Source organism: Saccoglossus kowalevskii, chromosome 2, assembly GCF_978046115.1.
Source record: "Saccoglossus kowalevskii chromosome 2, keSacKowa6.1, whole genome shotgun sequence".
Taxonomy (NCBI): Eukaryota; Metazoa; Hemichordata; class Enteropneusta; family Harrimaniidae; genus Saccoglossus; species Saccoglossus kowalevskii.
The window spans coordinates 39,916,376-39,943,519 of NC_140642.1; the positions used below are offsets into that span (position 1 = coordinate 39,916,376).

Here is a 27,144-nt window from a genome sequence, read left to right on the forward strand (position 1 = left end):
AACAAAGTATTTTGTATTGGAAACATAATACAGCACCACGATGACTGTCAAAATGTGTTAGTTGTATTGTTTATACATGTATCAACATACATATTTCATGTGTTCAAATCAGGGACAGAATATATATATATACTGAGCTCAAGTTTGTGCAAATATGCTTGACAATCTTGAAGACAGATCTTTACACAAAAGTAGGGTAGAGACAAGTCCAAGAACACAAAACAACTTACAGACAAGGATTGGCAAAACAATCCATAAGAACAAACTTTAAAACAACTGACAACTACACTACATACCGGTAATAAAATCAGTACACAAAGTGATGTCTGATGTTTCAACAAGAGTGAGTTTTATAATTGTTATGTTGTGTTCTAATGTTATATTTTTTGTTCACACTTAGTTGTGTGGCAGTAACACTGAGATTGTTAAGTTCGATCAGTTCAATATCACTGGAGATCTCTACAAAAAACTGAAATACACCATTCATCAACTATTTGAAAAACAGAATAATATAGATAATGTACTGCATATCATACAGGTTAGTACAAACTATTTACTCAAAGCCTAACTGATTCAAATTAATTTTATTCTATACAACCAAAATATGTATCTTTGAATAAAGCAGAAATGACTCAAATCATACTCATGAATAAAATTGTTATAGTTGAATTGAATGTTTTGTAACATGCATCTGTATACTTTATTAAAATATATGTATTCACTTTACATGGCGCAGCATTCTGATGAACCAGACATTGCGAAGATGTCTTTGATACTCTCTATATACAGTCAAGTAACATTACAGTATGCCAGGGATGAGCCAGTAAATCCCGAGGTAAGAGCAGAACATATATGATGATGTAGTATGCAAGTGTGTTCACTGATATAGTTGTACATACAATGTTCTTTGCATGTTTTATTTTACACTGGAACCTCATCATTACGTTTTTGCAGGTTGTACATATGCTAGTTGACATGGTGCAACAAGATCTCTATGATTATGAGACACAGGTGAGGTCATGTTGTTCCTTATTTATTCATGTATGATTCGATTAAAAGGTATTTACATAATATCAAAGATATCATCATTGTAACAGTCTATGATTAAATAAACAGATTACATATCATTAAGTTATCCAACCCTACACTGAAGTCCACTGGAAAATAATTACATAAATCTGCCCAGAGTATGTTATGTACTGTTTGCATGACACTCGTGTACAATCCGATGCTCTGTAAAGTAGAAAGATACTCCGCTACTTCTAGCACTTGGTAGATAATCAGGAATTATGATGTCATTTTATTAAATATCACCGGTAAGTTATTTTTTGTATTACTCTACAAGGAAATCGACTTGTTGTTGGAACTGCTGCAAAACCAGCAAGGTTTCCCTAACAGTTTTCTGGAGATATCACCTGACTTAGATAGAAATGAACGTGAATTGATATCTATTATCACCCACATGAATGCCCTGCTGGTGGTTACTGGTAAGAACAGCATACTCCAACCGTTATGGAACCTGATGACTAAACCATCTAATTTAATGGTCAGTATGTTGGTTAACATTATCAGTGATTATAAAACACAGTTATGTGGGAAAAGATGATTTGGCAGGCAGCCAATGATATGAAAGATTAGATAATTTTTTGCAATATGTCAACTACATTTTAAAACATTTTTTTTTTTAATATTATTTATCAACAGGGACATTACTTACCAACAATGCCAGATGACGAGTTCTTCAAAACACAATCTTCTGTTGAGGGTCAATGGTTATGTGAGTACTGTAGTATTCCAACATCAAAATTACTATTACACTACCTAGTGTAACCAAAGAATATAAAGAATATAAAAAGGACTGCATATAAACATTAGAAATAGTAAAACCAGGAAGTTTTTTTCAGTGATTTCCACTATGTGTGATTGAATATTCACTTGCATGTTGTGTATCTGGTGTATACATGTATACCGGTATATATGTATATGTAGTTTTGTTTCAAATTACTCAACATGTGAAACAAAAAATGTTTTTTTAACAGTTCTGTATGCTTTGTTGTTTTTTAGGTTGTGGAAACAGGCATACTTATTATGTACAGCCTAATAAAACTCATCCACAAAGGTGCCCTGTATGTGGTATTGAAAAATGGAGAGATGATATTCAGTTACAAAGGTACATTTTACATTAAACAACTGCTATAGCGTTTTTTTTTTCTCAATTGTGATAATTGTTATTTACTATGGTAAAACTTTTTCATACAGGGATCAATTTATTGTGACTGGTCACAATCTTGGTACACCAACAACACATGAAGCAATTTACCCTATCCGAGGGATACAGCCAATTCCTCTAGTTATTATGCGGCTTATGACACATGTTGCAATGCTTCTGGGCAGCTTGAGTTATGCACAGGTAATTAGGAATACATTCATTAAATACATAATGAAAACAGAGGACTTAGGATATGAAAGAAAACCCTGCTTAAATGTTTTGAAAGATGTTGTCACATTACTTGACATGTCCCACTAAAATCAAGCTGGCTTGTATTATGCACACATGTAAAGCCAACTATTTTTCATTTACCATATCAGCAATGAGCCAGATATCACAAACACATAATAACTATGTCTGCCCATTCCAACCATCTTAATAGTAAATGGTGTAAATATGGCCTGTGTGTGTCACAATATAAACCAAAAATTACTATAAAAATTAACCAATGACATTTTAGATGATTGATTCCACACGTTATATTTTGTAGGTGATTTCTGAAATGATTGATGGACATGCTAGTTACATCGGAGAGGAAGGTCGTGTAGGCGACTTCCTCATGAAACATATTCGACTTAATGTACAAATGCTCTCAGACGCCATTGGAGGAAGCTATGATGACGCTGTGATGACAATACACTTTGTATTAAATGTGATTCTGAAAGACATCTCAGAAGATGGTATGTGGGGATAAAAAAAATGATAGCCACACATTGTTAGTGCTAAATATTGTCAGCTTCAAAGAATAATAAACACTTCTCTCTAAAAACAAATATGGCTACTTTTAGATAAATAAAAACATTTTCTTTACTCCAGATGATATTTATTCTTTATATCCTGAAATGGAATCTCAGGAGGATAGAGCAGAATGGGAATCAATAATGGTTGAAAAATACATAAGACCTGCAATAAAGGTAATGTGTTGGTTTTTCACGTATCACGAGTGGATTATGCCTAAGATGCCAATCACCAATTGTTTAGACGTAGTTAATGTTAACATTTGAGAGATACCGGTAATAATATTGTTACAATTCTACATTCACAGAACCTGCACAATACTTGGGAGGATCTGAGAGGAGAGTTATTTGATGATGCAAATTCAGGTGAGGAAGATTGAGAAATTTATTGCATTGCCATTTGCATCTAAGTTTGTGTGTAATTTATTGTGAACCTGGTTCAATATGACTTGTGTATAGTTTATTGTATCTATATTTATAATTGAATAAAATGTTTTGAGAATAATATTGTTTTCTCTTTCATAGATCAAAACGCGATATACAAATCTATATTTGAGCATGAAATTAATTCATCTGACATTGAGGAAGTATCTCACAACTACGCAATTCTTTGGAACTACCGCCCAAAGGTTCGCTTTGAGCAACTTGCTGGATTACTTGAGAACAGCAATGAACATTTTCCAATTCTAGAAGAATTTATGAAAATGGTTAGTTATATGACAGGTTGATTGGTTGGTCTTAAAACCTGTTTTCATTGACATGATACTGAAATAGATACACATGTTCTTTATTACCATAAAATCTCTAATTTAAGCCTCACTCTAATTTAGGCATCTGGAAAGATTGAATGTTAAAAAAGTGATGCCTAAATTAGAATATTTATGATATGCTACTTTGATTGCTCATTTCGTGACATATAGCAATCTTACTTTATTTATCACTTTTTGCTAGAACCACTATCTACAAGCTGTACGACTGTTGCCAGATATTGTCCATTTGCAAGTAGAACTCAGAAGAATTTGTCATCTGAAAATTTCTGAACAAGAAGCGGAAGACACTCTTATCTGTGATTTCAGCGCAAAAAATGGTAACAGTTGGTGCTTTTGTTATGTACCACATTTATTTTGCTATATTATCAAGTTAATGTCTCAGGGTTTTATTATACATTGTGTTTTAGTAATCACTACGTTATTTTGTTACAGAAACAAATCGACCACGCTGGAAGTTTCTAGTTGGCAGTTTCTGTGTAGCCTGGAGATTGATGAAAAACGCTATAGTTCACGAAGGTGTTGGAGGTGATTATTATACAAGATAAAACAGACATTCTCAGAATATATATTTTGTTCTAGAATTAATTGAAATTGATTAACACATGTTTTCAAAATTAATATTCACTATTGTACAGGTATTGGTATACCAAAAGAGTATATAGCTGATGAGGTTGGATTGGAATCACCGTTATCTATTTTATTACCATCTGTATCTGGCAGAGGGAGGTGTTCACTGGCATTGGTGGACGCACTTATCACTGCACAGAACATGTTTCTACACAAGTTTGCATACATTAGAGGGTTTAAATTGAGGTAAAATATTCGTGTCAATTTGTTTATGACTATTATCTAAGTGCTTCAAAAATTGCTGCTATGTAGCTGCAAGTAAGTTTCACGACATTAATATATTGTTATGTGTCTTGTTAATAGTCAAGAAAGGGTGAAGATATCAGACATAACCACTACAGATCTCATTAACTTTGATCAAGAGGAATTAGAGCAAATGATAATGTCACATTGTAATTATTTGTTGGAAATTGGTGGAGATCCGATATTGGACTATGACTTTTCAGCATTTGAAAGACAAATAATTACCAAGCTGATTCAAGGGAAACCACTTATTGAAAGAGAGGTAAAATTAACATAATACAGGTAGTCTATTTTAATTCAAATTAATGTTCGAATGTGTGCCAGATTTGTAACTAAATTGATTGTGTTTTTCGTTCTATAGCCGATATCATTTGTATTTAGTGATAGTATTTGTGATAAACAAGTGTTCGCCAGCTTAAGTCGTTTGATCCCACAGGTAAGCACTCATTCTCATTAATAATATTTCACTGTTATTTTGTTTGAGATTGATTCTTGAACTTGTATCATGTAAAAATTGTTCATCCAGATAGTGCACCAATAACTTGGCGGTATATATACATGTAGTGCATTTTGCTTCAGAAACCAACATATTTGTGACTATGCGACAGCACGTTAATGGCTTTTGATAATTTCAATACACTATCCAGGTGTCAACCAGACCTGGTCGAACACTCATTCTTACAAACCTTATCTAAGATTCTCCTATGTTGCATCAGTTAATGATTGATCAATGGCAATGTCCTCCCCATTCACTTTGTGACACACTCAACCAGAGTGGGGTTGACCCTATTGGTATTCAAAGTCGGGTCTAGCAAACATTAATCTGATCCAACAACTGACCACAAAAAGTGATCGGTCAATAAACAAATTTACAATTTGTCTTTTAGGTGGAAATACCACATCGCCCACAACGCGAAATCATGGTAGACATTCGTAATAACCTTAGTTTACCAGATTTGTGTACATCGATACGAGCAATTGATTTGGCTATTGGATTTCTGAATTCATCTGGCGGAAAGAAGGATATGCTCATTCATCAGTATCTACAAGATGTTTTACGTCTGCCAGTAGATGATGGGCTTTTAAGTGAAAAGGTGAGAATTACAATTCAAGGCAATGATTAATAATCTTGTTTCATTTTAAGGTATAGATGCAGGTTCATGGGCACAGTGATTTTTTTTTTGCTTATTCTAACTCAGAACCTCCATTCATACCTTAATGCAGAATTATTTTTATTTATTCCCAAAAGAACCATCGTATTGTGAAATAACTTTTTATAGTTTCATTTATTATGCAAAATAAAATTAATATATTCAAATGTTGGGTTATTTCAGGCTAGAAAAAGCAGTACTCTATCACATATATTATCATTGTGGCAGTTGCTGGTGGTAGAGAAGGCCAAGCAATTCATCAATGGGAACCTGGTAGGATTATTACTGTATTTGTGTAGCATAATTGCTGAAAATATTGCAGGATTAACATAATATTATTTTCATTTAAAGCAGGGTAATCATCACCTGTCATGCGACAGAGATCCATAACGTGTCGTCGTTTACCAATGAGCCTTTGTGCTTTTACCGTATGTTAATTGTTATCATTGTCTACAACTTGATTCTTGTATGTGTGCAAGTGCCAACCCAATCTGCTTTATAATACACCACAAGTGAAGCGAACCATGGATTTTAATATATTCCTGTATTTGAATATTTCAGGATCCGTTTGATGATATTGATATCCGATACATACAACAACTGCCAGATGATAGAGTACACAGTCTCAAAGAGATACTTCAACGTATTGATATAATACGACTCATTAGAGAGTTATTTGAATTTGTCCATTTAGAACTGAAATCTGGACTACAGACAGAGATTACTCCTGATAATATGTATGTGAATTTTAATATATGCACAATTTAAAGATTGTCGTTGAAGATAATACGATACTGTTTTTATGAATGTATTGTTTCATTTAGGAAGTTAAAAATACAAAACACTACAGCTCCTTAATAATGTGGAGATACTGCCTGTTGAGTTGGTGGAGATACTTTATAGGTTTTGATAGAATAAATATAAAAAAACTACATTTAGAGGATATATTAAGTACAAGATAAAATTTGTTTAGTTAAAAATCAGCCTACAACAAAATAATTAAGAGTGTTGATTGATTGATTGTGTATGTGTGTGAGTGAGTGTGTTCAAGTTGTTTATTATCTATATTTATTCACACCATATTTTGTTTTGTTTTTTATTTTAGAATTCGTGATTGTCTGAATAAATTTTGTGAAGATAAAGCTGTAGATATAATAAAGGGAATTGAAAAACTGCCAGATGAACTAACGATGCGTCATCTTGTAGAGTTTTGGAAGTTGGCCAATGAGTGTCATTCCGATATAGAGCGATTAGGCTCAACTTCAGAGTAATGTCAACTTGGCAATGCAAATACTAAGTTTTGGAGGAGATACAATGTATCAATGAATTGTAATGCAGAAAGTGTGTTTTGATTATTATGTGTGGCTTTTTTTTTAGGATATTCAAGTTTATAATTATAATTTTTTTCATTAGTTGTAATAATCTTTATACATGTATATTGACGTAAGACAATTTTGTAGTTTTGTTTAGTGATAAATATACTGATTGTTATAGTAGTAACAATATAGATACAGTAATTATTCACTTTAGATTTTAGTAAATTTTTAAATTTTTACAATTAAGTTAATTAATCATTTGACATTTGTTTATTAAATATGCATCAATATTTTGTAGATAACTACCGATAGCATTAATAGTACTATTCAGAAAGTCACATTAATTATTACGCTATGATCATACTTCCCCGAGTATAAGCCCCTCCCCGAGTATAAGCCCACCCCTGGTTTTTGGACATTTAACGAGTTGAGGGCATCCCCGAGTATAGGCCCAGGGTGTTTTTACCAGGTGTCGATGACATTTATTAAAATATGCATGTAAAAAGTGTATTTCATTGCATAAAATCATGATTGGTACGGTAGTTTGGTTTCAGCTCTACGAGAAAACTCGGGTGGGCGAACATACATGACGAAACATACTAGTAATTCACACATTTTCTATTCTGTTATTTACCCAGGATGAACCCTGATGTTGCAATACTGAAATAATACATATTTCTTTTGAGTAGTAGTTTTTCCAAACGGCAAGATGATTGTCAAGTCGTGAAACCTGATCAATGATCTTCGCTTTACTTTTTTCGAAAATGCTTGAGTCTATCGTGAATGGGATCTGAACGAGCAAACTATTCTTCGACATGACTTGTTGGTGGCCGTGAAAGCATTTTAACATCGCGGTAATTCACTTCCGCATTGCGTTGAAAAAAATTGCGTTGAAAAAACTTTGACTGTGTGACACAGAATTTTCATTGGTTAACGAAAGATGTGATCTGTTAGGTCAAAGGAGGTTGTTCAGGGCAAATTATGATGAAACCATGGTGTAGCTTTTTATCAAGAGTTTGTGTAAGATCTTGCCTTTGGCCGTTTCCCAACAGACCCTACCCATTTTTGCACCGTAAATTCGGTCGATATGTAAACCGTATTGTAATAAAATGTTTGTATTTTTATGAACATGTTTGTTTCTTCATTGTAAAAAGTGTTGTTGAAATCAAATGACGACTCGTTTCGCATTTTTTTCCTCGAAAAGATGTAATATTCCTCCGCGACTGGCGCTCTTAACGAAAACTGTAATTTGGATAATGTTTCGAGGTTGGGAAGATGGTTACAGTTTTAAGTGGTCCTCAAGTATAAGCCACTTCTTATTTTTCCCGATTTTACATGTTCAGGCCCCTGGGCTTATACTCGGGGGAAGTACGGTATATGTAACAATTTGATAGTTGATACCCCACTGATATACTACGTTGTTGGTGGTAATGACATTTGAAAGTTAATGAACAGGTCAGGTTACAGTAAAATCTGGTTGCTTTTGTTTCAAAAGCCGTGTGACAATTCTAGACAATGTTGAAATCAGTTAATCAATTTTAGTGGATAAATTTTTGTTCGTGGCCTTTATATAAATCATTATATGTTAACAGTATTAGATGAGTGTGCACTTATGTTCATTGAATCATTGGTTAGTTGAACTGTAATTGTTCTAACGAGTATTAAATATCACATTCTACTTATATATGTATATTCCAACTTTACTGTAGTGTGTGTTGTGTGTCAATATTGCTCAATAAAAGGATATTAATCAAAATTGTTGACTACTATACACCAGTATGAACTCACACAGTACTGAAACTGCTCTTGAGTACAAAATTGTTGACTACTATACACCAGTATGAACTCACACAGTACTGAAACTGCTCTTGAGTACAAAATGACGTTATTCGAGCCTTAGACAATCACAAAGTCCTCGTCATTCAATAATCTTATCTCACCTGAAAAACGCTATGGAATTCCATCAGGGATTGCTCTTGCATGGTTAAACATGCATCTCTGTGATCGACAACAAGCAATCAATGGCATCTCTCACAATCTAAAATATGGTGTGCCACAAAGCTCTATTCTTGGACCAATTGAATTCACCATGTATACATTACCACTAGATGAGAAAACAACATCAAGCTCCATATGTATGCCCATGACACACAAATTTATTTGACTTTCACGACTATAGACATAACTAGCTACATTTCACATATGTGTATCCCTGTTAAAAGTTAAACCCAGATAAGACAAGGCCGTTATTCTTTGGATCATGACATAACCTTAATTAAAATGGCGACACATAAACAAATTTGTGACACTGACATCGTACCAACGATAGTCTAACAATGGAAAACAATATCAACATTGACTGCAAATCATCATTTTTTTCATATAAGAAACATCTACAAAATCTGACGATACCTCACAAATGACATGGTTCTTCTTCTGTGGAACAATTTGACAGAAAAAAGTGTGATTTGTTATCTGTATTTAACAGTGTCTCCCCAGGATTTTAGTCGTTGATGGTGGCTAATTTGCATGATAATTAGCATTTGATTTACATAATTTATTCATAATGTTTGTACATTTTTTAATTTTTTGTAAACTGCTTATACATTTGTACATTACTGGTATATATTATTTGTTAGTTTTATAATTTAGAATGAAAACATAAGTCATGGCTTAAATCAATGAACAAGAAAATCAGTATTATTATATTTGTGCAAAAATAGTGGCAAAATGTGGAGGATTCTCGGGTAATTGACAACAATAACTAAACTGTATAAAATATCCAATCATGGCAGCTCATGTGTTACCTTAATTAATACAGATCTTCCCAGAATGCAGTATTATAGTTGTCTTGACATAGCATTATGATTTATATGCAAATTAGATAAGCTAATTATATGCAAATTAACACCATTCTTGGAATTTTATTTGTGGAGAACACAGGATTAGAGTGCCTTCAATGGCAGATAGGCTACAGTCTATGAAAAAAGTAGGCCTAAGGGTCACCAGCCATGATGAAAAGCAAGTTGAACTTTTTGACATCAAGTTTTCGTGGCCTTACGTGAAAACTGCAACAATTTTGTTTTATTTCATTGATGTTTTAATTATTAGTACTTTCATAAAAAGTTTTATTTTCAACATTGAAATCAGCATTTCTTTGAACAATTTTTGTTTTCAAACCCAACAACGGTCGTGGTGTGATCGGTAAAGTAGCGTAGAGACTGAATTTGTGATGTTTTACAAATTCCTATAAACCAGTTACAATGGAAAAGCATGTTGAACATTTCTTTTGATTTTCGATTTCATTTATGATTTATTTTCGACATTACAATAATTTTTTCTTAGACGCTATGGCATGATGCCGTGATCTGTGAATTATGTAAATAGAGCAAAACTGTCAATGTGTACATGTCGATCCAAATAAACTTAAAACTTGTTTGACTTCCATTAACGTTGGTTGTTTATGGCTGTTTATGAACAGAACATAGAACAATAGCTGTGGAAATCATAGACAAAGGTAAAGGTGCAGAAACTAAGTATGGTGGTAATGATTTGAGTGTGTCAAGTTGGTCTCTCAGAGCAGCATGGCGGTACCGCCACGTTGTTTGTATCCTGGGGAGTACAATGATTTAGGAAGAAACTTAAGATTCATCTATTTCAAAATAGCTCCAAGAACTATCATCAATAAATTCAATTATTTTATTAATTTGTATCATTATTGCACTATATAAGTTTCAAACAATAAGAGTAATAATAAATTTAGAAGAAGTAAAGTCATATCGGTAGTTGTCACTATTGAATATTTTTCAAATAAAAAATCAGCTTATAGTAGTACTGTAGTATGAGAAAACAGACTATTGGTTTCTGTATAAAAACATACTGCTTTCCAATATATTTTACTAGCAGAAGAGGGGCATTCATTTACCACTTAGATGGAAACTCAAAAGATATATGCATATGCGTGGAGCGCCCTCAAACAGACAAAATTCACAGTCATGTCATTTGAGGGCATATAAACTGGAGTAACTGAAGCCTAGTAATGCAGTGATTGTTAAAAGGCGGTAGTCGTCACGCCGCGTCCTGTTCGATATGGGACTCATAGCGACGTATACAACGCGTGTAAAATACATTGTTTATTTACATGAAATTCGAACATGCGCTGCGCGACGACCACCGCTTTAACCTTTTCATCACCAAAGTTTGTCTGCACTTTTTTCTAATTTTAATTTTGACTATTTTGAGAATTTTTGATGAAAAGAGGGAACTGGTTGTGAAAAGGGTAATGATCATATTTCATCAGAAATGTGTGGAAATATAGGATTTACCCCATATGTAATAGGTTATTTTATTATTATTAGCTATTTTGTAAGTTGAGGTATGATTTTTGGTAGCTAAGAAAAAGTGTGCATGTTTTGTTTCGCCATTGCGATCAGTCTTTAGTTCCACCTGATCGGCCAGAAACAAGTATAAGAGTAATAACAATATGTTTCTCTTTTTGTATGTAAAAAAAATTATGGATCAACTTGATTTTTTTTTTTGTTGAGAAAATGAAGGTTATAAATAATTTCACGGATCTGCGTTCCACACAAACACAAAAATATTGTTTTATTGGTTGAAATTGCTATATATAAACATTATTATAGGTATTTTCAACATGAAGTTACGAATCAGATGGACTTCACTCACCAGCCGTGTCAAACTTCCATACAATTCTCACGGGTTGATCTAGCAGTCCCACGTTGCGCCTGCACAATGACGATCTGCCCTAGAATATTCCAGACAAGTGCTAACACGTCTAACAGGCTATTATAAAGTATAGTTGCATTGCTCAAAAGTTCGGGCTGCCGAGAGTTTTTGACTTTTGACCGGATGCGCGAAACCAGAGAGGGAGTTGTTTCTCTCCTCCAGGGCAACGTCTCTGGTTCCCGGCGTTCCTTGTGAATGGCCTGGTGCGCCCTGACACTTGGGACCAGTCAACGTCTTCAGAATGAGCAATGAGCGATTTCACATGTATTGCATATAGCACAGCACAAGTTACAAAACTATGAAATTACAAACTAAAATGCACGTAAATAAACAATAAATTATATAATTTACTGACTATCAAAAATCACACAAGGTTAGCATATATCATATATAAATAATATATAGTTAAGTACTTTTTATAATATTTTCACATATATCTTGTTATTATTTTAAAACTCTTTTTTTGCTGTACTTATCCCATTTAAATCTTTTTACATGGAGGCAATACAGTTTATTATTATTATTAATAGTAGTTAAAAGATTTTTAAAAGTCTAACAATATGCAGCAATACCATATAAGTACAGGTTACGCCTACATAGGAAAGGCGCGTCTAGCCTAGCCTTTCATATGCAAGTAAACATTGAGGCAGTTCGTTTCAAAATGTCTGTAAATAGATCCATGACTATCAACTACTAATATGTGTTTCACGTATGTATTCTGATTCCGTTTTGGAACATAACTTTCATCACCAGAAATTGTGAGTGCACAAACAGTTGTATTATATGCTGTGTCAAAGCTTGGGGGAGTTTCCTGGCCAATCGTTCTGCTCAATTTGATTTGTTTCAAGAAACCCATCCAACGAATAGACTGTTATGTTAAGAGTCACAACTCCTACGTCTGTTTTCCCAAATTCCACTGAAACTTTTGCAAGCTGATTGACATGACTATGGAATGCAATCTGCAGGGACACTCAGCTGGGAAAACAAATCGGATGCGTCTAAACTATCTACCTGTATAAGGTGATATTGTAATAAATGTGAACATACTTAATACGTAGACCCACTGAATAAACCCGTGATAGATATGCAGAAAATATATTAATATTATAAACAACGGTATCATTCCAAAATGGTGCGATGGTGTGAATTTCATTTTTTGTCAAGAAATAATGTTCCCTTTGCTCTTCCTTTCCGTTTTCATATGAACAATAAAAACAAATATTTTACCCGAAACCAGAACAAAAAATATGCGACCCATTTTTAACAGACGCATGCACCGATAGGACCAACTCTATTTGTTCAACTTATGCAAATAAAAGATGGTGAATAAGGGTGCAGGCTGATAATATTTAGTCAAAATGTTTATCTACCTAACAACAAATTAAGGAAATATGTGGCGGCGCTGTGAGTCACGTGAACAGAATGGAGGTAGGTTCTCTTGTGTCTTACTGTCGGTGTGTTTCTATAAACGATGGAAAAGAAGCGGTTACAATTCTTATTGGCTATTGTCCCAAATTTTCAACGTTTTCGGTGATTATTGTCTTTAATTGAAGTATGAACCATGGCCTCGTCTCATAATCAATATATTTAATTTCATAGCAATTGTTTTCTTTGTTTTTTTATAAAAAAATATGCCTGTAACTTGCTTGAATATAGTAGATTTTCAAACGCACATTGTTATTTGCGGTATATTTTGAACAAATCTTTCATTATGGTAACCTGATGGTTCTCGAATAAATAAATAAAATATGCGCACTGATTAACACGAACTTGAAGGGCACTTGACAATATATAAGAAAGGTAGAGACGACTTACGATACTAGTGTGTGTGTGGGTTCCGGTAGATTCTAATATTTAAGTATGCCACACGTATCTGAGGCCTGAACTCAAGTCTGTTTGAGGAGGGGTGACAAGACTGCATTGCCTAACATGGGGACAATGCACAAATGGATAACATTTCGTGGTACTTTAATAGCTGAACGACAAATTCTTATGATATCGCCAACTATCGATAAATGTATTCACTGATTTCGTTTTTGGAGGGTTATGGTATTTCAACCAACCACAGTTACAGTTCCAGAGCCATATCTCTCACATGTTTTGACCGATTGTGTCCAAACTTTATATAGGTCATACGTAATGTCACACATCAGAATTGACAATCCAATTATTAGGATAGCATTTTTTTATTTTTTATTGTTATTTTTGTCATGTTTATGAATATTTTGTTGGTTTTACTTTATGAAGTTTCTTTCTATATCGTATCTCGGTGAAAAATATATATGTAAACTTGAAAAAATTAAAAACATCAACTTGAATAATTACACCTGATGGGAAATTGAAGTTTAAATTAGCACAATCAATGTTAAAGAATAAAGCAATGAAGGCATTATTTAGTGTCCGACATTCAATACTGAATCATAAAATGATATCAAATTCATTATGCTTGAAACTGTTTGACCAGTTGACTGGATGAAGCAAAAGAACAGCACAATGTAGATAATATTAGCCAGCTAACAAACATCATAAAAGTGAAATTAACATATCAATACAAACAGTCTTGGAAGAAGCAGCTAAACTCATCCACTAGTAGTAAAGACAAGACTGGGGGCAATAAATAAATAAACATTTGAATTGAAAATTACCTAAATGAAATTTAAAAAACTTTAGCTTGCGTAGAATCATCTATAGTAGAACTATACTGTCTATGGTAGAATGTTACCAAAATTCAGGCTTAGTGATCACATTTTGGAAATTGAACTAGGTAGAAGGAGTAAACCAGCAACAGAAAAAGTCTGTAAAAATATGTGATCAAGGCGACATTGAAGATGAAAAACATTTTATTTTAAAATGAAAGAAAAATCTTACTGAAAAACTGCGAAATCATGATTACCTCCAGTGAAGACGTAACAAAGACGTACTGTTCTTAAAAATTACGAAAAATAACAGTGCTCTTTCACTATATCTAAAAAAATACCACACAAAGCACCGCCTGTGTAAACCCCTGGGTAGGGAGAACCTTTACTTGGGTTTACTTTGCTTTATTTACTGTATTTTTATTACTTTTCGATTTATTTGTAGTTATTAGACCTTTTAAATTTTTAGTTTTTTCAGTTGTATGTCTTTTATTTATTTTATTTTATTTTCACCTTACTGTGCACACAGCAGATTACAGTTGCGTAATAAACTATTATTATTATTTCCTGCTTTTAACATTATATAGAACAGACCTGCTATCCAAACACTATCGAAAGCTTTTTTGAAATCTATGAAGCAATCATAAAACTTATTGTTATTTTTAAGGTATTAAGGTTTTTCTACCCTACTTTCTACTACACTATCATTGTGATCAAGTTGTGGTAAACGTAGTGGTTTTGACCTGGGGTTTTGACCTTCAACGCGGTCATTTTTCATCACCAGCGACGGATCAAACAACATTGGCTGATGCTGGTAATTGTGTGCAAATTACATTACAGCCAAATATATATACAAGGTCAAATATTATAGTATCAGTGATGACCCTAATATTTTATCTTGTGAGACTTTTTTGCCAGTTTTAATTATTAGTTATTAATTATCGTGGTAATATGTATTATCAGTATTTAATTTGAGCTGATCAAGCTGCCATTACTGCTTTTATAATAATAATAATAAACTTTATTGATATCGTATTCTTTATAGGATCTTGAGTTAAATTACAATAAAGTGTGGATGAAAGGAAAAACAAGAAAGACAATGAGATAAAATATCATAAAAATGATGATAACAGAAAAAAACCTTGCAGATATGCCTTGATATTAATATTGTGGTTTATTGAGATGGCATTGGAGACTTTCTCATATTATTTTCTCTAATTTTGAAACATTCATATATGTATTTAGCTAGTTTTATAATTGTTTTATTTTCATTGTTGTTCATCATAGCTATCATTTTTTTCTTCATCTGTCATGTTTGGGAGTAACATTTTTGACTTAGTGGCTTTAGTGTTTAGTTGGTTTATTTCATTTTCATATAATTATATGTAACTTGTCAGCCTGGTTTTGAGTTAGTGTAAACTAGTACTTCCCACCATTCTCAAAATCATGACATGTATACACCCAATAAGAAGGTAACAAATCAGTGCTACGACACACAAAGTGTGAAAATAATGCATTGTCGGCCAGTCTTCTTGATGACTCACTCCCACAATTCTACGTGTACATCATAAAATATCGGAGCTTGACCTGAGGCCATAGCGTCAACTATATATATATATATCAATGCGCAACGCGAATTATTAAATTCCAACTCTGTCGCTGCAAAGAAAAGTTGTGTTGGCTGTGTTACCTACATCTCAAGCATCCTACTATAACCAGGCTAGTGTAACTAGCTCAAATTAATTGTCTATTTTTTTTGACAACCCAAGATCTATTTTCACAATTGTGTATTTGCATTTCAATTCGGCGTAAGCAAAAAGTACTTCCGGAATCCCCGAACAGGAAGTAATAGTTGTTTACCTGATCGTTTGGTCGTGAGAAAGGCCACATATTAAGGGTGGACGGACAAATTATACCCTCGCGATGGCCAGGATTTTATTCCTAATTTCACTAGTATTCACTTCAATATGTTTAACGTTTCCGAAGAATACTACCAGCTCTGTTAACCGGTGTTTTTGCCAGGTGAGTTTTAAATTCACTAGTGGGTTTATGGCGGTCGACATCATTGTAAATTTTATTTTGTGGCACGTCAGCTTGACATTCATTGTGTACCATGACGTGGACTTCGATTCGTACTTATTAGCTGAATGTTGACCACGGTGTGCCACACACACGAGGCCACAGTCCCTCAATGATTGATACTGAAGGACTGTGGCGAGGTTTAGCAACCACATAGTATTTTTATTGCAGCGTATGTTTAGGCACAGTGTTGAGGGACTGTGGTTTAGGGATGGACCACAGTCACTTATGTGAGGGTATGTTTAGGGATGGACCACCGTCCCTTATGTGAGGGTATGTTTAGGGATGGACCACCGTCCCTTATGTGAGGGTATGTCTCTTAATTGAACGACGGTGGGTAATCCCTGCAGATTTTTTTTTTTTTGCATTTGTTATTTTATCTGATTCTGATTCGCCCCTGAGTTTCTATTTTGAAAAATTAAAATTGAAAATTCATTTCTGTCGCTGCCATAAAAAACTGTCTAGCAATATTGCAATACAGCTTGGTAAACAACACATTGCTGTATTGGTAAACCAGTAGATTGTTTATTAACAGGTAATCGCAACATTGCAGCAAAGTGAACCGACTTTGTTGCAATGTTGTGATTATTATTGTATTTATAAACAATCTATATCATTACAGCAATGTAGCTATCTGTTTGCCTAGGTGTGTTGCAATAATGCTCAGGGTTCTACGCAGCATGATTTGAGTGCTAGATGGTTCTTTATAGCAGCCAACTTTTCTAAAGTTGAAAAGTAAAATGGGCAATAGTCAAGTGTTAAAATGTTAACAATATTATTAAAAGAGTGGTTTTCTCTAGTTTTTAAAATAGTAAAACAGCATAGCATTTTCACAGGAGTTGAAAAGTTCACAAATTATGGCCAATTTCAACCACCACTACTGGCAATATTGGAAAAGTTGACCCAGCTCAGTACTTCCCCTAAATTTTTGCTAATTTTCTATTCATCTATAGTTGCGTTCACACACAGCTCCTTAGCACGGGCTAAGAGGTCAAATTCCTTAGCCTGTGCTACGAAAACATGCATGAATGCTTAACACAGGCTAAGGAATGCTAAGTACAGGTAAAATCTGATCCGAATTTAAGGCGTGGTCCAGACCCTTCGAATGGGCTAACGAATTGTGCGCGAATGCTTAGCACAGAGCTAAGCGCCCTCTGTGGCGACCTTTGGCTGTGAATATTATGCATGTGATCAAATATATGCAACTTTCTCATTTCCAAATGGCAACCAAGCTCAGACATAACATAGAAACAACCTAGAAGACGCATGGTTTGAAGAAACGTTGATTAGTCTGAAGTTATAGAGGAATGTTGCTTTGTCCCATGTTCGTATAACGATTATATAAGCAACTTTCCCGGAAGTAGCAAGAATGGGGTGCAAAAATATTCCTGCTTTGTCAGGCTGAAAAAAACAGTTTGCTGATAGGCAATAGAAGGGAATTTAATTTTTGTGACGTTGATCGGTACACTTGGCACAATATCACACGTGCAAATTTACGTTACACCCCAAAACGACATGTGCGTGCATGAGAAACACTGTATCTTCGACTTTCAGGAAAATTGTCTATCCCACCAGTCATTACTCCGCACACGCTTCCACACTGATCGGGTCGCTGTAGTAGAGCGTACAGAAGCTCCAAACGTAGACAAAATGAATTTGGTTCGCTTTCTACAACATGCATTAATAAAACTCTGCATTCTGTTACGCTGTTGTATACTGTTTCTGTGCATCCAAATGAGTTGGGTACAACTTTACTCGTGTTTCTGTGCATGTCGCTTCAAAATTAGAACGAAACATGTCAGCAGCAGAAATTTTTCAGTTGTAAACAGCGGCTTAACAAAGATCACTGACTGATGGCGCCCCTTAGCCGTGCTAAGGACTGGCCCTCTCAGTGCGTGGACATAATTATGTCTAGCCGAAATGCAAACATGTGAGATAAGCCTAAATCAGCTTAAATCTTAGCCCGTACTTTGTGTAGCGTGAACACTACTCATATAAACTTGCCATTCTTTTACAAAACTTCTTAAAATTAACATGGATTACTTTGGTAGGTGTTGCTTAAATTGCTGCTACAATAAATACATGGCTGGGACTTGTGATGAGATATAAGTTATTTTACTATCTATTAATGTAATAGTACTTACTTACTATATTTGTTCTATTAGTAGTGCATACAGAGGCAAGTCATGTTTTAAAAGTGCAGTATACAATACACACAAGTGTTAGTTTACATGTGCTTTTGTTAGAGATGTGCTTCTAATGGTGTAAATTGTAGTATTTGAGTTCTCCCCATAAAAATAACATTAATTTACACTGTCTTTTTCTCCAATTTTACATATTTTTTAATCCTTATAATAAGAGACAAAAAATCTGTCAAATGCATTTATTTTGATTCAAAGAATGTGATAATGGTGTTCACCTTGGCCTATATTCAGGTTCATTTATATAATATTATGTTCAGATTTTTTGTTTTGTTATTTGATAACAGAGCAGCTGCATCAATTTTAACGTAGAGTGAATAGTATATTTTTTTAGTACCATGTTTAAAGGTAGAATTCTACTTATATTTTTGCAAACATAGCAGTAGAAATATTTTATGTCAAAATGTGTCTATTTGTTTTAGTATCACTAGTCGTCAACAGTATGTGAATTTTTTTGGTTCGCTGTCAATCTGTTTTTTGAGAAAAGCTGTAAAATAATATGCATAAAATGTCATTTTAGCAACAATTTCTATACACCATGATGTAAACACATTCCCTCGATTAAAAAGCCACTAAAAATATTGGCAAGTTTACATATAATAAAAAAAAAGTACCTTGTAAGACACTATATCTTTTTTCACCATATGTCATCAAGCAAAATTTTTAGATACCGGTATATCTGTTCCATAAGAAGCAATGGTAAAATGCCATAAAACAGACAAAACATGCTATTTTCACTCCATTTTGTTCATTGATTTTCTTTGAACGGAGTATGGTAACCCCATATTTTTATTTGATTATCTTTATCCTTGGAACATGAAATATCAAATATGAAAAATTAAGAAAATGATAATATTTTTACTTTTGTATACACAAAGGTAAAAATATCATTTTCTTAATAGAATGCTAGGTAGAATGGTAGAATGCTACATAGCATTCTACCTTAAGCTATATACCACCACTAAGGGCAGTATTATTACTGTCAGAAACTAACTCAGTCCACCTCTAGGTTGAAATACTTTTTAGCCAAACTAAGACTGGTCATCAAGTCACTGTTTTTTAATGAATGAATTAAAGACATATATATGTATTCAGTCTGTAGCAATGATAGTTTCTTTGGTGTCCTGTGATATACATTTGTAGTGTCATGGAATTTTGTTTTCACAAATGCCATGCTATTAGTAAAAATGGTTTACAAGATGCAAATTGACTAGTAATTTGTCAGGGATGATACTGGGTGCCTCTCCTACACAAAATCAGCTCTTGGCTGGCTCCCTATCAGATCTGTGTCATCTTGTGACTGTATTAAAATCTTTGGTTTTAGAGTTTTAATATTTTTTGTCATTTGTATTAAAAAAAAAATTATTTCAAAATTTTGTTTAAAGCATAATTGCTTTGATACAATATAATATGTGTTTTTGATAAAAAATGATACATTGTTTAGGTTAGGGGATGTAAGTTTATATAATATTTGTTCTGATGGCTGTATTAAAAATTAGATATGAACCATTTTGTGATGAAGTTAGGTGAGCCTTGTACCTAGCAACCAGTACCTGACTACTTTGTTGAGAGTAAACTGTATTTCAATTGTTTTGATGGTGAGCGTTTACTTGACTTGGTCGCTTGGTAGTAATTTTATGTTTTTTTTGTTTTTTTTATTGAAAAATGTTATTTATTATTGATATGATAGCTCGCTCATTAATTGAATTGTCAATCATTAATGATGACATTACTTTTGTTATTTAAATTTAGTTAGCAATTTATTTTAAAGTTACATTGCCAGCATATTTAATGTATCTTTTAAAAGTTATCATGGATCGTTCTGAATTTATAGAAACTTATCATCATTTGTCTGTCTGTTTTGTCTGTTTATAAAAACTTTTCATTTTCCTATTCAAACCATTATTCAGAGTTATCACATATTATAATAGTTATTGAGTGCTTATAGTACATGGTATCTGTTCAAGTTTGTTTATTACATGATTTTGGTATTGCCTATACAATGTAATAAAATAAAGGTGACAATTTAATTGTATGTGTGACAAAATTTTTGTTTTCTAAATACCTTTTTTATACCTAGATATTATTGATGAAAAAAAACAAATGTCGAAGCACAAAACATTGTTTAGTGTAATATTTTACATTTAAATTACCATGAATCAATGGGAATATGTTACACATAGTGTGTTACCTGCTGTCTGGAAATGGTAAACATTTATTTCAGTTATTACCAGTACATTAGTAGATTTTCATTTTGTGTTTTCATAATTCTGATGTATGAATTTAATGAATGATCAACAATGTATAAATATTATTTGTAGGTAACTGTCTTTGCAATAATTTTCTGTGGATCTCATATTTGTTCTACACTTTCCATTTTAAAAATTATGAATTCAGACGAATTTTGTTTGCTGTTAGCTCAATGTTACCCCAACGAGTCTTGTGGTTATGAAAGTTAGTTTATTTATTCACTGATTTGTAGGAATCGGAAAAACGCATTTCTCCACTTGTCTCTTTATTAATTTCATATTCAAGATGGCTGCCCCCATATAGTACATTGTAAATATCAGTAAATTAATCACATTTATTGTATTATTACTTGTGTGCCAGCTGATTGTGCTCATTGGTAACTAAAAATGTGCAAATTACCAAAAAGGCCCCCTAGCTTTGTGAAACATCCTAAAATTAAAATAGGATTTCGATTTTCGCTGTTCATTTCAAAATCTTATTGTTGAAAACTAAATGTTGCCACCAGAAGAGTAAGTTCAGGAATCACAGCTAAAATCTTAATTGTGATTACTTACTGCCAATTCATCAACTGAAATTATCTGTATGTACGTCAAAAAACAAAATGTTAGAATCCGACACCATTTAATAAAAATACTGAAGTCATTTGGTGCTGTACACTTGATTATATTTTAAGGGTGGACAAAACTTGTGGATAAAGCTTGTGGATTGATGAGCAAACCACTGCAGACGGTATTCATTTTCTTAGCGTCTGAAAAAATAATTTTCTATCTATCTTTTTTGAATCAAAATACCCAAGAGTCGCATTGTTGTTCAATGCACTCTATGTCTTCATTGCAAAATATTATTTTTGCCAATTTCAGTTGACAGCAGGATTACTATTATTGTGTGTTCATGTTTGGGAGCCTACTTCAAAACATAAAAAAACGTAGTACATGTATTCGGTGTATTTTGCCACAGCTTGCATAATTAAAAACACGCTCTCACCTGATCAGAACGGCGTATTCAGACAATCAAATGTAATGGTCCAAACATGTATAAATAATGGGAATTGATATACACCATATGTAGTGTGGATTAGTGATACATGTATATTTTGTACATTACTACTAGTGTTTAGGCCATCAGTGAAAACATCACTCACTCTGAATAACTACATTTCATGCAAAGTAACAGAATAAATTTAACAATTTGGAAGATTCAATATCAGTACTATTCGTCACTATTCCATCAACAAATGTAACTGTTGAAAATGTGCTTATTCATAGATAAATTTGGGTTGTATTTTAGTAATGTCCATATTTCTGAGTTCTATGACGTCAAACCATAAATTATCCTGTAGTTAGTGTTGGATAACTAAAGCATCTAGCAGCAGCATAATTGCTACACAGTGAGTGGCATGCTTCATATTTTTATTTTTCGACTAATCAATATCGCTACACTTCCTCTTTCCGAAAATTAGCATGCTGTTTTTCACATTACAGTGTTTCCACCAACTGTCACCTGTGTTCACCTTTCGTTAACCACTGTAGCATACAAAATGTGTTTAGACGCATTATTAACTTATTTAAATTTATAGGGTAAAAAAAATGTTGATGACAATTTTTTTTCCTGAAAAAAATAAATATTAATAATAATATACATGTGTGTGAATGCCATAGCTTGAGAGAAGTACCACTTGGTCAATTGTACTAATGTTGTCAGTGTGTGTCAGCCATTGTTATTAGTGGCATTCATTCACAGATCTCAGCACAAGAATTAGGACTGAAAATGTGTGTGTGAAAGGTTGGAACCTATTCCAGTCCCAATAAGTGTCAGGATCAAAACTTGTCACATGCTAAGATTGGCTGTCTCAACGTTTGGCATAAACTGATATTACACCCTCTGTGATGAATTTTGGAGGGATGTGCAGCTCGCTTGTCGAGAAAGACACATGCATAGTTAAATGCCAAAGTAAAAGCACTTACTAATATATGGAAAAAAGATGACATTTTATTTCACATTAGCAGCTCAACAAAAACAGGTGTATGAAGGCACGAGTGCATCTCAGTGTAGGTCCTGATTAACATGAACGCAATTGTAATTCCTCTGCAAACAGGGATTAAAATTGTTCGGCATGTAACATGAACATATAGGTAATATTGCCTGCAATGCATCATAGTAAGGTTTACCTATAATTTGTGCACTCAAGTGATATATGATCCAAGTCTATGAAATGAGTGCCTGATACAAACACGTATGAGCACCAGTGTATAAATCTATTTTTAGATTAAGTTAATTTCTACACTGTATTTGTGTATAAATAGTGTTCATTGTATTCACTGGGAATATATTTATGGATAAATTTGGTCCAGTCTCCAATTTGGTACTGATAATTGGTGATGTATGTATTTTTGCTAAATTACCCAATTGTCGGAATATTCTGTTATTGTTTGCCATCATTTAGTGTGCAAGTGTGCCATAGTAATTCAGTTAGGTGATAAATATGCAAATTACTTTCCTACTAGTACACGTGTAATTTGACTGTTGATAAATACTATAACAGAGAGAGTGATTGTACAATACATACTCTAGGTTCTTGTCTAAATGTGGAAATGCACAGCCTAATAGTGTTCTTTTTTACCTTAACAATTTTGTTAGTCTTAGACATAGCTCAGTTTTCATATAGTCCAATTGTAAGTCTTTAAATTCAGTAACAATTTATCATCATTTTAAAATCAAACTCAGTGTTCTTTTCAATAATTTATCATTGTGTTATTTTATACTCTTTGTGTTGTTGTTAATTTACTGACTATTTTAGTCATATGAAAGAAAATTAATATTTATAGCTGATTATGGTCGATTATTGCTGTGATTTATGTATGTGGAGTGTATATTGAATGTGTTGGGCAGATTACATACCCAAGCATATGGTAACACTTTTTAAATCCATCTAAATGTTTAATTACTTATATTGCCTTCTTTCTCTTTCTGTTTCAGCTGTATGGAGAAGTTGATGACTGTAGCTGTAAGGTTGACACTGTAGATTATTTTAATAATTATAAAATTCATCCAAGATTAGTTGAGTTATTAGAAAAAAACTTTTTCAGATTTTACAAAGTAAGTGAGCCTTTTCTTCTAAGTATACACAATATAGACATACATGTAACTGTTTATTGTGGTATCATATGTAAATTATCATACTTGAATGCCTCTGTTAGTTGGGTCGACTAATTTCTGTTAAAATTTTTCTATAGCAATTCAGCCACTTTATAGGCTCATTCACCAATCTGCCAAAACCTTAACTATTTAGTGTGCTTGGTATTCGAAAATACATTCATTAATATTTTATGATGTTATTTGTACAAGCTTGTTTATACGAGTAACATTACGGGTAGCCCGTGATGCCATGAGTATTAACCAGCTCTAAGTACTAGTGATATCACTTTTTATCACATAAATAACTTTTTGTGCCAAAAAGACATACTGTTAAAATCATGATATTTTGTAGCAGTTAAAATGTTGCTGAGGTTCTAACAACATGGAGTGTCACTGACTTTCCTGAAATTTTGTCTTTCCAAATGCCATAAAATCCTTAACTCAGTTGTTAAGTGTCATTGCATCATTTAAAGTAATCCAGACTGAAATTCTAGTAAAACTACAATAAAAACAGTATTATTTCTTCACATGATATTTGAACACAAATAAATGGATGTTACAATATCAGCTAATGTTACAAATATATGCACCATTGTCATGTGAAAATAATATGTATCTATCTGCCATTTTAAACAATAGAAAACCAATTTAATTTGAATCATTATATTAATGTTTCATAAACTTTACTTTTATAGAATAATTACTTTACTCAGTTTAAAATCTATTTTCTGTTGATACAGGTGAATTTACACAGAGAGTGTCCATTTTGGCCTGATGATGGCCAATGTGCCTTCAAGGATTGCTCAGTTCATTCATGTACACCTGTAAGTATACCAAACCATTGCATTTTACAATGTATGCAATGAAATTATTTTTACATCTCATCAGAACTAGCTACAAGTTTATTAAATGTACAACCCTCTCTCTCCATCCATAATCTGAGTATAATGTCGTATTAATTTGAGTTTATAATTTCATTTCCATGTTATAACACGTAGTGTTATTATACACATAATTACCATCCTGACCTTGTTAATTGTTATACATTATATTGGGTCACAAATAAAGAGAAAATCAGAATAATATTATGTTTCATGAAAAATATGTATTATTTGTACTATATTTCAGAATACATTTGTTTAAAAAACTCTATTGATAATCTGCTTATGTGTTATATCAAAGAACAAGGTTTTAGAATATAACAGAGAAAAAAGAATGTAGTTTTTCTATAAAATACTTTCTTTCTCATATCTGTGTATGTGAGGCTTATTCTGTAAATTTTTAAAGATCGAATGCTACTTAATATTAACTGTTTTGTCAATTTTTTTATTGTTACATATGTGACGTTTGATGTTGGAAATGAGGGAAATTGAATAAAAATATGGGGTATCAGAGAAAATTGATGTACAAAATGAAGTGAAAATACATTATTTTTAGACCTTATGGCATTTTACCATTGTTTCCCTCAACAAAGAAATATCTTTATATCTTAAAATTTTGTTCAGTGACAGACATGTGGGGGTAATTATCAATATTGTCTTACAAGGACAGGTACCTGTTGATTACAATGATTATAGTCAAGAATTGTTTATAGTGTGTGTTTAATTCTACAAATTTAAACCTGCAATTACTTGCACATGTAATGATTTCAATGAATACATTTAGCCAATTAGAGATTAGAAAAATGCATAAATATACACAAAATGTTACAGTAAAATTATAGCATTTCAAGGGATAAACTCCTAAATCTTTTGTGTATTATTTTACAGTTTTTTTCTAAAATTGATTGTCATTGAGCTATAAAAAGATAAATTTCAAATAAAATAGATATTTGAGACAGATGGTCAGTTCATGCCTTTCACATAATCTTGAAGAAAATCATGTTTTAATATTTATATGATATTAACAAAAAATATTGTTTTTCAGGATGAGCTCCCTAAAGGTTTTAAACCAGAGAATAAGGTAAGTCTGCAGTACAGTACTTTGCTTTTTTACCCTGCCCTCAATTCTACTTACATTATATTCTTAAAGTTCACATTTATGTTTTTGGTTCATATTGCTCTACAAGGGATTTTTGTAAAAAAAAAATTGAATAATAAATCATATTTGAGTAAAAACTAAAAAGATTCCTGAGTTGTAGCTGTGCAGTGATTGGCCAGTAATAAGCATTTGTGTATCAGTGATATAGCACTTCCATATATGGTCATGATGACCTCATCGTTGACCAGTCAAAATGGCAGCTATGCAAGCTGAAGCTCTTACTGTTTCTCATGTTTATTGAAGAAAGATTATGAGCTATTCATTGTTGCAAGAAGATTGAATAATTAATACTAATACCACTTATATGTAGTTTGTGCTTATATCATGAGTAAATTGAATTAACTTCTAGTTCTGTCTTTACCAATTCTACTACGTTGTACGACTGCGATCATCATGTACATGTATGCTCTAGGAACAGGGTTGTTGTATGCAAACGAATAGGTCATGCTAAAAAGCTTAGAATAAGCACACATGAATAACGATTCTGATGTAACAGCTGGAAATTACTACACTATGATATCATGGGTCACTAATTGGATATTCTCTATACATGTATATCACTCAGATTGCTTCTTGATTATCACGTTTTTGTTTAAGATAACAAAAGCAGGACAGATGCCGTCAGTCATATTTTTGCACAACTATATGGTGGGTTTCTGCATATCATAAATATACTTCAGAACTCAGTTAATATAATTATATTAATTATATACCAAAGTTGTGTGTTGAAATTATAAAATTAAAAGTGTGTTTCTGTGATAATTAGTCAAATTTTTGAAGAACAACAATACATTTATTTCATGTGAACTTAATTAATATAAGGTAAACTCATGGAACTGTGCTTTATTAATTCTTTATTTTGAACATTTTAAGTTTGTTTGCAAAAATAACAAAATCATTTCCTATTGGTTCATTTGAAAACATTCATTAAACAAAATATATTT

General features: G+C 32.8%; 2 protein-coding genes across 5 annotated transcripts in view; both read left to right on the forward strand.

Annotated features, from left to right (window-relative positions):
• Positions 1-8,869, forward strand: part of LOC102800793 (E3 ubiquitin-protein ligase rnf213-alpha-like) — a 116,229-nt gene extending 107,360 nt beyond the window's left edge. Inside the window, exons 77-96 of the mRNA XM_085505831.1 lie at positions 401-538; positions 737-835; positions 955-1,011; positions 1,346-1,546; positions 1,705-1,777; positions 2,065-2,170; positions 2,260-2,410; positions 2,760-2,949; positions 3,086-3,183; positions 3,315-3,372; positions 3,532-3,713; positions 3,958-4,093; positions 4,209-4,301; positions 4,412-4,589; positions 4,707-4,908; positions 5,008-5,082; positions 5,534-5,740; positions 5,981-6,070; positions 6,359-6,534; positions 6,903-8,869. Coding sequence (XP_085361957.1) covers positions 401-538; positions 737-835; positions 955-1,011; positions 1,346-1,546; positions 1,705-1,777; positions 2,065-2,170; positions 2,260-2,410; positions 2,760-2,949; positions 3,086-3,183; positions 3,315-3,372; positions 3,532-3,713; positions 3,958-4,093; positions 4,209-4,301; positions 4,412-4,589; positions 4,707-4,908; positions 5,008-5,082; positions 5,534-5,740; positions 5,981-6,070; positions 6,359-6,534; positions 6,903-7,068 — 2,676 coding nt within the window. The 3' untranslated portion in view covers positions 7,069-8,869. The remainder of the gene's footprint in view (positions 1-400; positions 539-736; positions 836-954; positions 1,012-1,345; positions 1,547-1,704; positions 1,778-2,064; positions 2,171-2,259; positions 2,411-2,759; positions 2,950-3,085; positions 3,184-3,314; positions 3,373-3,531; positions 3,714-3,957; positions 4,094-4,208; positions 4,302-4,411; positions 4,590-4,706; positions 4,909-5,007; positions 5,083-5,533; positions 5,741-5,980; positions 6,071-6,358; positions 6,535-6,902) is intronic.
• Positions 8,870-16,329: 7,460 nt separating this feature from the next.
• LOC100377396 (ERO1-like protein alpha) overlaps positions 16,330-27,144 on the forward strand; it is a 42,067-nt gene continuing 31,252 nt past the window's right edge. For all 4 annotated transcript variants that reach the window (XM_085495490.1, XM_078013518.1, XM_085495491.1 and 1 more), the window contains exons 1-4: positions 16,330-16,517; positions 24,002-24,121; positions 24,901-24,984; positions 26,087-26,122. In XM_085495490.1, coding sequence (XP_085351616.1) covers positions 16,419-16,517; positions 24,002-24,121; positions 24,901-24,984; positions 26,087-26,122 — 339 coding nt within the window. In that variant the 5' untranslated portion in view covers positions 16,330-16,418. The remainder of the gene's footprint in view (positions 16,518-24,001; positions 24,122-24,900; positions 24,985-26,086; positions 26,123-27,144) is intronic.